The 15332-nt window shown below is 38.2% G+C and overlaps 2 protein-coding genes across 3 annotated transcripts in view; one reads left to right on the top strand and one right to left on the bottom strand.

Annotated features, from left to right (window-relative positions):
- Positions 1-5989, top strand: part of LOC306842304 (zinc-binding protein A33) — a 20458-nt gene extending 14469 nt beyond the window's left edge. The window contains exons 1-6 of one of the 2 annotated variants that reach the window (XM_079372471.1): positions 1411-1467; positions 1555-1650; positions 2420-2647; positions 2761-2780; positions 3538-3680; positions 3856-5989. In XM_079372471.1, coding sequence (XP_079228597.1) covers positions 1432-1467; positions 1555-1650; positions 2420-2647; positions 2761-2780; positions 3538-3680; positions 3856-4433 — 1101 coding nt within the window. In that variant the 5' untranslated portion in view covers positions 1411-1431 and the 3' untranslated portion in view covers positions 4434-5989. Of the gene's footprint in view, positions 1-1410; positions 1468-1554; positions 1651-2419; positions 2648-2760; positions 2781-3537; positions 3681-3855 lie in introns of those variants that run through there. The other variant, XM_079372472.1, reaches the window with a different exon arrangement.
- On the bottom strand, positions 5523-15332 carry casp7 (caspase 7, apoptosis-related cysteine peptidase). The gene is made up of 7 exons (XM_079372473.1): positions 15158-15332; positions 14684-14802; positions 11055-11206; positions 10856-10984; positions 9163-9338; positions 8676-8814; positions 5523-8558 (listed from the first exon to the last, which is right to left on the bottom strand). The coding sequence occupies exons 2-7, from the start codon at positions 14800-14802 to the stop codon at positions 8332-8334; spliced, it is 942 nt and encodes a 313-aa protein (XP_079228599.1). The 5' UTR covers positions 15158-15332; the 3' UTR covers positions 5523-8331.

Genomic DNA, 15332 nt, shown 5'->3' with positions numbered 1-15332 from the left:
TCACATACAGTGTCTTGAGAGCTATCTCAACATTTCTTTAACCTCTCATTATCACAAAACAACTGTCAATATTATTGCAATTACTCATTTCTACAAAGCTTATTTTTGTGCTTAACTTATCCGACTATTGATTTTCTACTCACGCTCCCTTTTTTTACTTTGGTGTTTTATTGACCCTGTATATTCTATATTTTCTTCTACCCAATTATCTGTTGTGTTTCTTGGAGTTTTGCAGTGTAATTGTGGCCCTAGGCTGCAGTAGAATTTCCTTCAGGATATGTTTTTTCTTTGTATCTTTATCATTGCTGCAAAACTATGACAGCGTATGACTTTTGTCATGTGTTTGCTAAATAACTGTATAGAACGAGACATTTTCCAACAAAAGAGAGCCATCTTATATGACAAGATTTGACATTCATTTTCACATGTATTTCACTGTGTGCATGAGACCATTGTTTTATTAACATTAAGCACTTATTTTCATTTACAATTACCTTCGAAAGCAACATTAAAGATGTATTGAATGTTTCTAATGAACTTAATATGGCTAAATAGAAAGAATTGAAGTAAAGTACAATAGTGATGTTTGAGGCTGAGGTGGAGTAAAAAAACGAACACATATGCTTTGTAATAGACAGATTAAGGTGTCAGTCAAGTCACAATAGTTTACCTCACGTGACTTGTTGACACGTCTCTAGGGCAGTTTCAACCATCCCTCTTTTTGAAATGATTCTGCTCATGGGTACGTCGGTGAGATTTGTTGTGTCATGCTACTCTCACACGTGTCCTCAGATGAGTAATATGTAGGGGAAAATACGGAGGAGGAGACAGATCAGTTACATTCTGAGGCAGTATTGACATGTTACATATTTGCCATGACGTGTGTGACTTAAGCTGATGCCATTTACATGCAAGGGCAATGAGTTTGTTGCCTTTGTTGAGTTTGACAGAAACATGCTTTTAAATGTGTCTGTGATTGCATGTAAAAGGTCACAGTAGGCACTTTCAACAGGCACTTTCTAAGAATAGGTGAGCTTTTCCATGAAGAACAAAAACACCTTGAATGTCTCCTAAAGACGTCCTCAAAGGTGCATGTAGGTCAAACATGCAAACATACCTCAAGGTCAGTGTCAGGTTAGTATAAATAGAGCCATCAATAGACAGGACATTGTGTACCATTTGCTCAACTCTGACTATTCTGCCAGTCTGTTGCCCTTCTCTCTTTCTGAATGTTTTTTTTTTGTCTACAAAGTTTGGACTCATGTTTCCTCCTTGTTGATGAAAGGCATGTACTTGCAAGTGTACCCGTTGAGATGTCACAAGGCCACCCCTCCCCCACAACACAGCCCTCACACCTGTGACATGACTATAAAAGCCCTCCTGGTCGTGTTGTCCTCTTTAGTGGACTTTAATCTGAACCACTGAGCTGACATGAATAGTAAGGCGGGAGGGAAGGCCCCACATGAAGTAAGCGCTTACACTTTGGCTTCTTTAACTTTCATGACCGTGCACTCTGAACTTTTGGTTCTTCTACCTTCGGTTCATTATCTTTAGGAATCTCTTCTGAAACATCAGCAGCACCTGCAGAAAGAGAGAAATGTAATCGCCTACAGGATGAAGAAACTTGCAGCTAAGCAGGTTGAGATGACAGTGAGTCTTTTTTTTATTGTTCTATCGTAAGTAGATTCACAATACAGAGCAAAATGCTCTCTGACAAATGCCATTTGCTATTCATTTCCTTTCTTGCATTCAACACATGCAGAATAATCCATGGGATTAGATGTTGGTGAAAAGTCTGTAATCATGAAGCAGACATCACATTGTTTGAAGGGGGAGGTTTTTCTATTACTGTTATTTCTAGTACGGTAACCTCAGACAACACAGTATCATTCCTAAATCACAATACATGCTGCTAACTGACTGGTTTTGCTGATTTGTACATTTATTTTTTTAAGTGCCTCGTCTTGATTTAAGACACCGCCAGCAGAATGTCGTGCTGCTGTCGTTAATTTAAGTCAAGGTTACAGTAAATATGTTAAATGGGCTGCATGGTGGTTCAGTGGTTAGCACTGCTGCCTCACAGCGAAAAGGTTCCTGGTTTGAACCCTTGTCGGACATAGTTAGCATGTTCTTTCTGTGCGTGTCTGAGTTCTCTCTGGGTGCTGCAGCTTCCTTCCACGTTCCAAAGACTGGTAGTGTTAGGTTAATTAGTGGCACTAAAAGTGCATGCAAAGTAGTTGTGAAAGTGAGTGCGGCTGTTTGGATGTCCCTATGTCAGACCTGTGATTGATTGGCGTAGCTGTAGCGCCACCCAATGATAGCTGGGACATGCCCGTGACATGTCAACTATTAAATATGGTAAGTAGTACTCTGATACAAATGCATTTTTTTTTAAATTCTCTTTGCAATTCCATCACAGAAGAAGACCAACGAGGTGAAGGAAAAAATCAGGAAAAAGTACGAGGACATGAAGAGGGTTCTGGATGAGGATCTTCGGATCACTCTGACCCAGCTGGACACAGAGCTTGAGGCCACAGAGAAGTTGGTGGAAGACAGGATAGAGGAGTGCTATAACCTCACTCAAGAACTGGACCAGGAAATGTCTGATGTGTTAGCCAAAATGAAAACACAAGAACTTGGTGTTAAAGTAAGCAAAACTTAAAGCTGTGATTTTGTGTGACAAATGAGGCATTAAATACATCTTATTTTTTTTCTCAGACTGATATTAAGTAATGATGCCATTTATTTTCATTTTAACAGAATGATGAAACTGACGAGAGGTAAGTTCACCTTTCAGCAAATAAGAGTTTGCCTCAATACCTGGTGTGTAAGTAGAGAATAATCAGCGTATATCCTGCGTGGGCTTTTGATTTCAAGCCTCTTCCTTTACAGTTTATCACCCCCCTCTTTCTTTTCATCTCATCTGTTTCTTCATCTTCCATACAGACAGGCAAAAACACCCTCAAAAATAGCCACAAGATTAGTCTATTAAGTGGTTAGAAGTAAAAGCCAGATGCCGACTATTGTGAAAGTAATCGATTTGCGTATTTTTTTCAGGCTATGATGTCACACCATTGATTGTTAAACTATAAAAAAAGGCTGCTTGTCTTTGTAATTTATGATAATTAGTGAAGAGCTTGGAGGTTTGGGACCAATTTGAAAGGCCTGGCTTTACACTGTGGGAAAGGTTTATCTGTTTTTGGACATTGTCTGACCCTCAATGCATTAATCCTGAAAACAACCTGCACTAATCGAAAATGACAATAATTTGCATGATTTATTATGCTGATACATTGAGAGTATCTATCAAAGATTTCCCTTTCGAAAACAATGATCATGAAAAAAGTAGTCGCAAATTAAAGTATTTCTTTCTCATAGCATTTACAAAAAGTCTGACGAACAGCTTTTAAATTTAGTTCTAATACATGGTTAACTCGGTATGTTTTTCTATGGATTTGTACGTTTGTGGTGTCTTTGAAATGTGCTTTTATTTCTTAATGAGGAATGATTTCTGTTTTTTTCTTGTTCTAAAATTAGAATATCTGAGATTCTGAAATTGACCGACCCTGACCTGATTCAGATTGATCAGTTCAAGAATGAACAACTCTTGGGTCTCACCATCAACCTGCTGCTGTTCATCAGGTCACAGGTCCCTGTCACCAAGAAGCTGTTTCAGAGCTGTGAGTTCTCTCCAACATGTAGATAGACATGTGAGGAGTTTTGCTGCTGGCTATGTCAACGGTTGCACAGTTACAGTCTATTAGGAAATGCCATTAGTGATTAATATTTGTCAAGCTCTAGAACTATCTTTTTTTTTTTTTTTTAAACAAGACACTACAATTGTTTCTTTTGCAGATGCTGCAGATGTAGTCCTTGATGCTGACACAGCCCACCCAAAGCTGATCCTCTCCCCCAAAGGTGACTCAGTTACTTACACAGATACCTGGCAAGATGTCCCAGAAACTGTCTCCCGCTTTGACACCACCCTGAATGTAATTAGCAAGCAAGGCTTCAGCGAGGGCCGCCAGTACTGGGAGGTTGAAGTGAGTGGGAAGACCTACTGGGAGCTGGGGCTCACCTACCCGAGCATCCCACGTAAGGGCCGTGAAGAAGACTCCTGGTTGGGCCGAGGCAAAGAGTCTTGGTGTGTGGAATATTTTAATGGAGACTACACAGCCTGGCATGGGGGTGTCCCATATGAGCTGCCTCTGCTGGCAGGAAAAAAGTTCAACCGCGTTGGGGTGTGCTGCAGTTTCCCCGGCGGTTTGGTGTGTTTTCTAGGAGCCGACACCATGACGCCTCTCCATTGCTTTTGCACCGGAACGTTTACTGACACCTTACATCAGGCATTATGTCCTGGCCATGACAATGAAGGCACAAATTGGAAGTCCCTAAAGATCTGTGATGCATCTCGATCAGCTCCTGTTCTCTGAGGTGGTGCAGAAATGTCAGGAATGTGATGTGCAGTGGGGCTCGTCAGGCTAGTCGAAATTTGCTCTTTTGAAAAGCACATCTTTATTATCGTTCCTCTGGTCATGTGGCTCATATATGCTTCCCTCTTTAAGTTGTACCTTAAACCAATCGGACTTTAAGGAAGGTCTCTTTCCACTGTCAAAACATTTAAAATGTAATTACTGGCCTTGGACTAAGACAGGTAAGCTATTTGAATACTTTTTCAAGGAACTGATTGGTCAACTGTTAATGGGCATGTTCAGCTCAAAGGATTATAAGGGTGGTGTTTTTCTGACTGTAAGGCAACTGCAAACAAAATACCTGACTTGGGCATTGTACAATCTCTTCAGCATTTTTATTGATAAATGACCGTCAATACAAAGGACCATCATGGGTCTATTTTTACGCTGAATTGGATCTTTTAGTCTTGATGAGATTGCTCGTCTTAAAGAGAATTAAACTCAAGCAATCACTGTAGATGGTCAACATGGAGTACCCCAGGGATCTAATTTTGGACAACTTCTATTTACATTGAATGATATTGACTCCAAATTCTGAAACTGTAAACATTTTTTCTTGAGGGCGATTCACTTTTTTATTCAACCAGATCAAGTATACATATGAAGCTATTAAAATCAATTTCAGGGACGATATGGTTTTAACCTAGAGCACTTATTCGTAAACTCCCTTATTTGTGACTATACTGTTTTCTATAAACTCAAGCCATAAAGCAAGACTTGAAAGATTGATAGCTATACAATAACAAGGTTGAAATAGGATTGAGGACTGGCTTTTTGCTGCATCCACGATTTGGAATCATCTTTGGAGTAATGTGTACATTTATGGGGGATGGGGCATGGGCTCATCAGTTTGTATTTGCAGGTCTGGGTAATGTGTAATCTTAGAAACACTTAAAAAAACATATTTATTGTTTTCTGTTTTAATTGTATTGATGCTGTTTCTATCTGAAATAGTCATCTTGGTCTCAGTCAGTTCTCCTTGCCTAAATAAAAATAAGTGTCTAAAAATGAGAAACATTTAAAAGAAATGAAGAAAAATTGACGCACAACTTATTACACAATAAATTCTTTATGTCTCATACAACAAAATGTTTACATAAGCATTCCTCTGTTTGAATATTTTTAAACAATGTATTGCCCCAAATAAAAAAAATGGGCCTGATTATACTTTCATTAAAATTCATTAATTTTTTTCCCCCAAATCGTTTCAAATATGTTCCTGAGGACTAAAGCATTTACCCCAGAAAGCATTACAACGTTTACCCTTGAAAATACATTTTCCTTGCTTCAATTCCATTCCAAAACAAGTGGAGCAAACACTCCTTTCAGCACAGGTTGGGCACCACATCACTGATGAGAGGTCCATGTGTCGAGACAATTCAAGACTTGTTGCTGTATTGGACAAGCGTAGAATGGTACGTCTCTAACTTAGGCCAGTATCGGTTCCACTTCTGGCAACTATAAATGTTTATAGTGCTATCAAAAAAATAATAGTAATGAAAAAAAGAAAAATACAAGGAGTGAAAAATAATTATGACAAGCTAATATCTCGTGCTTAAGTTCTCCCCTAAATAACTGAAACATGTAATCTTGAAAAAATTAAAAACATTGCAGCAACAATGATTGCTTATTGCGGACATGAGGATTGTGGATGTTCAAACTTGTTACCACCAGTAATAGCTGCCTCTGTGATTGACAGACTTTGGGACAACAAATCCGCAGGTGCAGAAACAAACATTTTGTAAGTCTTGCATACCATTAGCAAATGTCTATTAAATAATAATTAAAAATAACATTATAGATGTTACCTAACACATATTTGATACATCTTTTATTAACTTTTTCCTAAATGGTGTTTAAAAAAAAAAAAAAAAAAAAAAAACTAGGCAAAGTGCACCATGTGCTGAAGAATTGTCTTTTCCAGTAACAAAAAAAAAAGTCTTAATGATGTATTTTTTAATCTGTCTTTATCAAAGTTTAACCTAAAAGATAAAATAGAAGAAGAACTTGCTCGGTACTTTTTAAAACGGTGTAGTGTGTAATAACAGTGTACAACACTAATATACAGTGAAATGATGTGGCATTTGTGCTTAGGGCCGTGGTCCAGTTTAACACTATATATTCCTTTTTTTTTTCTTTCTTCTTTTTTTTAACAGTTTCAGACATTTCTTTTCCGTGTTCATATTCTACAGCATGAACCCTATTAGTTTTTCAAAATGATAAACTGGAATGTCTAAATATAATAGTATATAGCTTAAAATAGAGATTGAACTGATTTGAACTGGACCCTGACTAGGAAGACAAGTGCATAATTCATGTATTATAAAAAAAAAATACACAAACTTCACTAACTCAGGGTCGCACAACGAAGATTTCATCATGCTGAGAAAACTGAAAAATTTGAAATAATCTTTGTTTGAATGGAAGTGAACTATATAATATGCACTTGACCAAAAATCCCATATAACTATGAATACACAGCAAAAGATTACACCTTCCAATCCATGTGAATATGACATTCTTAAACATTACATTTACCCACTTCATGGGACATTAAAGAACCTGAGGATGCCAGCATAATGCTACCAACTTAAACTCTGCTAGGAAGGCTCGAATGGTCTTCTGTCTCTTATTTTTGACAACTGCAGCTTAAAACATAAATAGCTGAAAATAATCTGGTCCATTTTCCAGATCCAACACTTCTTTTTTTTTGTTGCCAGTGCTGTCTAACAGTGCACCAGACTGGGTTTTGCAAATAAGGCAGCTCCCTCCTGTTTGCTATGGCATTAAATGCTTTAAAATCCTTTTTCTTGGCACTCAATAGACTCAATAGCTTTCACTTTAACTTTTTGTATAAGTTAAATCAAAATTAAATTGTTTTAATTGTGGTTGTAAAATAATTCAACTGTCACCTGGTGTCCTACATACTTTAGAATGTATTTTTAAAAGTTTTTTAGATTTTATTTTTTTTACAGAAGCCCTGAATGGCCTGGGGGGGAAAAAGAGAGTAAATGTTTTTTCGCTTTGGATATGTATTTGTTTTCATCGACTATGTCGATAACAAATGGTCTTGTAAAAAACAAAGTGTGCCTGTACGATCTTTTAACTATGATAAATTAGCAGTTAAAAAATGAAGGCCCGACTAGCCCAATTTTAAAACAAGCAACAAGCCGTTTATACACGCAGAAAAAAATAAGCTTTTTTTTTTGCTGTGTCAAAGGTTTATCTTTTCAAGAGAAACTTTAAAAGATTATGATGGCAAAATCTTAGGTCTTCACTAATTCTTATGCCATTAAAAAGAAGGGAAAACAACATAACTCAAACTTAGAAAATAAATGTCAAGATTTGTTTTGACACTTGCAACTCAGGGCTTCCGTAGTTCAGTTAGAGAGAAGACCAAGAGCATCAATTGTAAACTATGAAATGATTTTTAAAGTCTATTGCAAGTGCTGGAAAATTCGACAGACATATTCAGATACGATTCCCCAAACCAACAAAAACTGGCAGCAAATTTTGCGGGCTGGTAGAATAACATAAATATTTAACAATGCCTGTCAAAAAGATTAGATTAAATGTGACGCCATCATTCTGAATAATAACCTAAAGAAGAGGAAGAAGTTTCACCACAACACATGAACGAGGAGTGCCACTGTAATATTTTTTTCTCACAGAGTGCTTGTTTTCGGGCCCAACTACACATGCAAAGTGTCATATGTGCTCCGAATGTGCAATGTGCTGCTGGGCCCTGAATCATCCCTGAATGCTTTGACTACTTAGTCGGTACCTGAAACAGTCAGTCAGTCAGTCAGTCAGTCAGTCAGTCTTTGGGATTATACAGTACAGTGATTTCAGCTGGCGGTCAGTTGAAATAGAGTTCTTTGGTCAGCATGGAGACCACACACGGAATCTGCTTCTTCTCACTGAAGCGTGGATCTTCAGACCAGGACTCAAAGCTGGTGGCCACCATGTAGTTTACCCGTGTGAGGATCTGCATGATCTCCAATTGTTTGCCAAACTCATTGAGGACATTGCAGAGGGCTTGGACAAACCAGGAGCCACGCCCTGGGTTTCTCCATGAGTAATACCCTGGAAAAATCCAAATTTGTCAGCTGTGGAACAATCGTCTGTGAGTTTGCTCAAAGCAATGACACCACAGTAAAAATATATACAACAAATAGAGACCTGTCTATGATTGTTAAGTACCTGGCACAGTGGAGTAGGCAAAGAGGAAATCTGCCTCCACAGGGATCTTATGTCTTGGATTAGCATCTGTCTCCAGAGTATCATTTGGCGGACCTGAATCTGTCTGTATACCATCATCAAATTCGGAACCCCGACAAGCCTGGTGAAGTAAATGAAATGACATTTCATTGTGATCCTGAGTAGCTTTCTCAACGATGACCTGGTGAAGCAATTCAAAATGTTCTGTGTTTAAAGGCTGAGATGATCAAAACTGTACACAATGAACAATTAACTGTCCATGGGCCAGATTGAATATTTCTTCCTATCAAAATAAGAGTTCCTTTCCTTGTCATTCAACCCCTTGGTTGACTGTTTGGGTCACAGGTTTCTAATTTGACACAAATAAAATTGCAACATTATTTTACTTCTTTTTTTTTATACACATCACACAAGAAAATTAGAAAAAAAAGAATAAATTAAAAGGGTTTTACACCATAAATATACATACCTGGATGAAGAAGAGTTTTGGCTTTCCAACTAAGCTTTTGCACATGTCTCCCCTGAACAACGAGGTCATGGTCTTGATGGGCATGGCTCCATCTGTTCCGTAGATCATGCCCTCCTCGCCGTGGCTTAGCAGGATACAGGCGAAACACGAGCTGTCACTATGGTCTTCCTCCGAGGCTGACCCATACACACACAAAAACACACTCGTCGCTTAGCCGGGGCCCCAATAAACGTCCAAATTAGAAATCTGGGAACTTGTGTGTTGCTCTCTGGAGATGACTTTGATCCTTTTTTTATTCGGACAGTTTAGAATTAGGATGGAAATAAACTCAAACTTCCCTTAATTTGAGTAAAAGGGAAACTATGGAAAACTATGTCGGGTAGATGTCTTAGAAACTGGCATAGACAATGTACAGACTGAAACATCTACATGTTGATATGTTTAGTTGAAGCAAACCAGGTCTGAAACTGCCGCCACTTCTCACCTGCAAGCAGCTAGGACCCATGTGAACTACGTATTTTGAAAGCAGTATACTCTGGTGACCTACCTTAGTTAATTCATTGAGCACTTGTACTGCTGGTGAACCGTTCTGCCTAAATGTGGCGCCGTTCGGTTGACTTCAGAAACCCACTTACTAAAGAGCGAGTACACTGAGGTGTTTTTGTTCGTTGCCGATAGTTGTGAGCATACATAGTCATCCGACAAAATCTCTATGAAAAACTGCACCTTCTGACAAATCCACATCTGTGCGATACTCATCATGCTGCTGTTTCTGTAGTCAAACAATCCCTCCGATAGTGAACTGGCTGTGTACACTGGTTTAATCCAAAAAAGCTGCAGTTAAGGCAGATCAAGGTCAGTTTTCAGACCACAAACAAATGGTAAATTTTTTTGGTCTACACCAGGGTTCATACTGAAACTCAAAGGTACTTTATGTTTCAGTGTTTAGTTGAGGGTCTTAAATACAGAAACTTGACCTGCTGTCATCTTTAGACTTCAATGATCCGTGGAAAGTTTAGAGGCTATTTAAACATCCAACATTGTATTGAACTTTGAGTGTTCTTACGTTCATATAACTTGAGAGGTGACTTGTCCATCAGATAACATTATCTTTCTCGTGAAACTTCTTTATCCAGTGACGCAACACTGATACATCTCCAGCAACCTGGCTGGCCACCGTCCGTCTCTGACCAGGAGTTTAAAAAATGCACCTCATGAAAAGGTCCCTTCGTCTATTGAATGTGAGTCCTGAACATCAGAGTTCAATAGCAAGCTACTCACAGGAGAGGCACGTCAAAGAAAGTTAGTTTTTTTTTGTTCGCCTGTGTTCGTTTTGAGGAACTGGCTTTGGCATTTGTTGGATTGGAAACGTTCAAACATCCTGACTCGTGTAGGTTTCCCATCCTCAGCTTTAACACAACTTAGCAGCCCAAGCAGAAGAGTAAAAAGGTCAACATTAAAACTGTTAAGGAGTTTGCTTAAGTGTGCACCACTTTATTCAACGGAGTTGGGTGAACTTGATAAATTGGCAGCTACCGCAGAGCTACAGCCAGTTTATGAGAGTTCTTGAAGACGTTTCACAGAGGCCATTTTGTTTAAACTCAGCCTTTTTGTTGGACGCTAGGATACGCGTTGGCTTCCTACCGTTTCCTACGAGTAAAGTGTGATAATGGCCGAGGTGTTCACTACTCACCCTCTCTGAGCAGACGTTCCATCTTCTCACAGGTCTGATCGTTGTAGATGCAGACGTCGAAGCCGAGGCTCTTGAAGCACTTAATCAGCTCACCTGCGTCTCGGTCCGTGCCATTGCGTACATTCATCCCTGTCGAGACAATCTGTTCAGAATACGCTCTCTTTGTGCAGTAATACGAAGCACAAATGTTTTGCCGTACCTGTCTTTTCATCGAAGTTTTTGTTGTTGATGATGATACACTTGCCCACTCGCTGGTGGCTCATCTTATACTGGAATGTTGGTGAAACAATTCGGTAATGGCTTTCAGAAGAGTAGTCCTGCCCCCGCATCTGGCCATCCTTAGTCTTCTTACTAAAAGCCACAGACACTGATGTTCAGAATTTATGGTAGCAATGATTTAAACTAGAATTTATTTAACTTCACCCAGATTGTATTTTCAACTTAACACAATATGTTTTATATCCTCTTATGTTTTTGGAGACATCAAATTCTTTAAAGCAGATACATGGAAAAAACACACAGATCCGATCCATCAATATTCAAACAGTAATGGCTTTAGGACCATATGGGAAAACACAGATAAACAATTAACAAACACATGAATAATGCAAAAACGATGGAAATGAAAATAGCAAAGAATACGAAACTGACTGGCAGACAATTCCAAACTCAACATAAAAAAAAGTACTTGCCATTAAGGAAATATTCTGAATCGTAGGTCGCATGAAAACGCTTTTAAGACAACCACACTAAACAATGACATCATAACAGGTAAATATATAGGAACACTAATCCAACTGAAAACACTCGTACTCAACGGTCATACGGTACATACAGGTTTAAATAAGACATGAAAGTCACAGCCAAATGTGGTTGCAGTAATCCAGCAATAAGTATAAGAAGAAACTAAAACATTTTTACTAAGTATAGATATAAAAAAAAAATCATACTCGCATCGATGTAGATTGAGCAAGAGGAAATCTTCCACGAGTGGCAAATCTCACACACCTGTCATATTTCCATTCTTTAACGGATCCATCCAGATAGCTAAGCCAACAGTGGCCCATTGGGGGCTTCAAAAATCTACACTTGTTCCAGAAGAGCCTGGTCATCAACTTACTCAGGCATGGGAACAATACACTGCGCACCAATAGTTCCATGCACACTCACAGACAGCCCAGCCTTCTTTTTTCCCCCCTGATAAACATGTGATCCAGAACTTTTTCCAGCCCCCCCCCCTCCCACCTCCGAATTGTGCCAACACACAGTAACCAAACAATTGTGGAGGTTGGGCGAAGAGCTGCAACGCTGTTTTGCTGTGGGCTGGGCATGGCAGAAAGATGAGCAGGTTGGAGGTCTGTTAAGAGGAAAATGATGCCGTTACGCAAGTCTTACCTGGGTTCGTCATTAAGCGCTACGCCACTCTGCATCTGAAATGCGTTGGTTTAGTCTTGTTTCTCCGTTTTCCCCCAAAAGAGTATGTTCCTCCAGACCTGGCACCTTATTTTTTAGCTGTGTGCTAGGATACTGACATGCTCTCTGTACTGGATGGAGACCTGACTGGGCCAGCAGGTGCTGAGGACAGGGGCGGCGCACTGTGAGCCCCCTGAGTCAGCAGCCTCGCCACCACACCAGTGCTTTCTAAAGGCCTATTCACACACGGGCCCAGCACCCCACTGCCTGCTGAGGTCAGACAGGGCAACAAGTTGTTCCTCTGCTGACAGGCACAGAATCCACCTGTAGTCATGTACATACTGTGAGGACCGACAGGCCTCAACTTCTGGGATGGATGTACAAGACAGGGTACTTGTAAAATAAATTAATAAATAATATTAAAAAGTAATGACTGACAAAACAATTTCCCCAAAAAATATAATTTTATAAATTTCTTGATTTTACCCCCATTTTTAAGCAACTTAAAAAAAATACATAAAAGTTGAAGAACCACCTGCAATCATTAAGATATCTTCAATCACTTTAGAGGAGGACAACCAGATCTAACACAAGTCTGATGTTTGGTCCTGTCTTTTATTTATGACTGTGACTCGGTTCAACTGATTAGATTATACAATTATTTAATGGCTTCAATAAATTCAGTGGTGATGCTGAACACAATAACATTCCTTAGACCTGACAAGCAATATCTTCTTCACATTAAAATGCTATTTCTGAAGATCCTATATATTAAAACTATTTTTGTTACTTTTTTTTTAAATAAATAATTAAAAGTTGTCCAATGTTATCCTGGAAGTTCAGGGTAAAAAACTTAATGCCATGCAGAGAAAACAGGCACCTGATGACGCTTTCTGACAAACGTCCACAGTGCCACCTTGTGAGCAACACTGGAACATGTTGAGGATTTACCCTTATGTTAGTCAGTATTAGTCTGGTCACACTTTTAACCCTTAGATGCACCTTTAAAATACTTACATTAAGTACCCTTCTCACTAAAAAGTGTAAATAAAAACTCAAGCTCTCAAATTTTTAGAAATTATAATGTTTTTTTTTTTAGGTTTTTTTTTAATAATGTTATGAATCTGCATCAGTCCTAATCATAAATATCAAATGTTAATAAATTTGTTTATTTTTTAACCCTTAAATTGCCATGTTTTTGTCATGACGCAACCCTATTTTATGGTCTAAAATTCACAATAAATGATTAATTTTCAATATACTTCATGAAAACTTGATTATTTATGGCTTGATTATTGCAGCCTGGTATATGTGAAAGATTAGCAGCAACATTTATTTATATGCATTATTATTTTTTGTTCAGTGTCAAACACTCACACTATGTAATCTTAACCCTTACCATACTGTATATGGTAAAAATGACATCATCAGGAAGGGACTCCCTCAGAGCACACACTTAAAGCCCCATGCTTCAAATTAAGGGGACAAATGAGAAGATGCACGTGTTATACTTTATAATTTAAGTAGGATCAAAAATAGTGATTTGAATGGGTTTCAATGCGCACTTTTTAGTGCGAAGGGTGCATAATGTGAGTATTTCATGCTATGTTGTTTCCAAAATGCTAAAAATCGAAAATGCATGACAAAATTATAGAACACTCAAAAATGCACAACCTTGAATAAATCATCAACAATATGCATGAAAAAAGGATAAAATATGATAAATAAAAAGTCAAAAACACTAAAAAGTGCAAAGGTGCAATAGAGGGTTAAGGGACAAAATGAAACTGTAGGATCACACATTGAACTTATGCAGCCACGATAGACTGTTGTACAGCATGACTCTAATTCTGAGCTGATCAGCTTTCATCTGCCTTGCCCTTAACAGTAATTTAAGTATAAGTAAAAGTATTTAAAACGGGTTTGTTATGGGTAAGATTGTTATAACTTTTAAAGTTTCATTCATTTAATGTACAAAGTGGATCCTACTCTAAGAATACTGATATGTGTAAAGGTCTTTTTAGTTTAGAAGCACACTGTAGCATTAAGATTGAAGTCGCAGAATTAAATCAGAATCTGGTCATGATATAAAAAATTCTCTTAATGCTGCACAAATAATCAACGAAGGCAAGAATCTTAAAATTCAGAAAAATAATTGAAATTACAACCAAAATTGACTACACATGGACAGTTGTAAAATAACTGGCTGTGCTCTTCTGTAGTGCTGCATCTAAAGTTGTCAAACAGTAAAAGTCGAGGGGATAATAACAAAATGTGAAACCTACAGTAAAACATTACAGTGCATTGATGAATTGTGCAGATAACTAAACATAAATCCTATAGTGGAATAAACAAAACATAAAAAGCATTTCCCTTATGTGTTATATGTGTCTCAAAATCTTGAAATGAAGTTACCTCCCAAATAGAAGAAATCTTCCTCTGCGGTCTGGTTTGGCGTCTGTTTCGTCTCCCCCCAGCTTCCCTTCATCTTCTTCAACTGTGAGTTTAGTCGGCTCAGCAGCTTCTCCAGCCATCTGTGGAAAAGATTTGGTACATTCAATGTAACATCTAATAAAGTAAAAAACAAATAACTGTGACATGAGATGCTAACGTCACATTATTTTTTTTACGGAGAATTGGCTCCTCCTTCTTCTCTAATACTGTACTACTAACTTAAACACCGTTCAAACAGATAAAATGCTGTAAAAAAACACAACACTCAAACACAGCAAGCTTGGCTTTCAAGTGCAAGCGAGCTCATTTAAAATTGTAATATAATAATTTAGCCCAATTATACAACTTGTTAGCTTAGTGTCTGGTTAGCATAGTTACAGGCAAATACTCTACAGTGAACATTATTATTTCCCACAGAAGCCAGCATTAACTTACATCCTCTTCTTGTGTTGTGCTAAGTCAGCTTAAATTCTGTAGAAAAAGGCTGACCGAGTAGTTTTACAGTAAGTCCTTTTCTAAAGTTTCAGCCGACTTTCTATTTCTTCAAAAAGTAAAGAAAACGAAACTACGTCCTGCGTCGTGTCTCTGATGTGCGTGACTACGTCATAGC

Source organism: Symphodus melops, assembly GCF_947650265.1.
Source record: "Symphodus melops genome assembly, chromosome: 21".
NCBI lineage: Eukaryota > Metazoa > Chordata > Actinopteri > Labriformes > Labridae > Symphodus > Symphodus melops.
Note: the sequence above shows the minus strand (reverse complement) of the source record. Positions and strands in the feature narration are given on the sequence as shown.

What these genes read in the sequence shown, in the direction of transcription:
- casp7 (XM_079372473.1), bottom strand. Translation starts at nt 14,802, where the DNA reads ATGGCTGGAGAAGCTGCTGAGCCGACTAAACTCACAGTTGAAGAAGAT. An exon ending in AGATTTCTTCTATTTGGGAG is followed by an intron (nt 11,207 to 14,683) that starts GTAACTTCATTT and finishes TGTGGCTTTTAG; the next exon opens with TAAGAAGACTAAGGATGGCC. An exon ending in GGAACGTCTGCTCAGAGAGG is followed by an intron (nt 9,339 to 10,855) that starts GTGAGTAGTGAA and finishes TGTATGGGTCAG; the next exon opens with CCTCGGAGGAAGACCATAGT.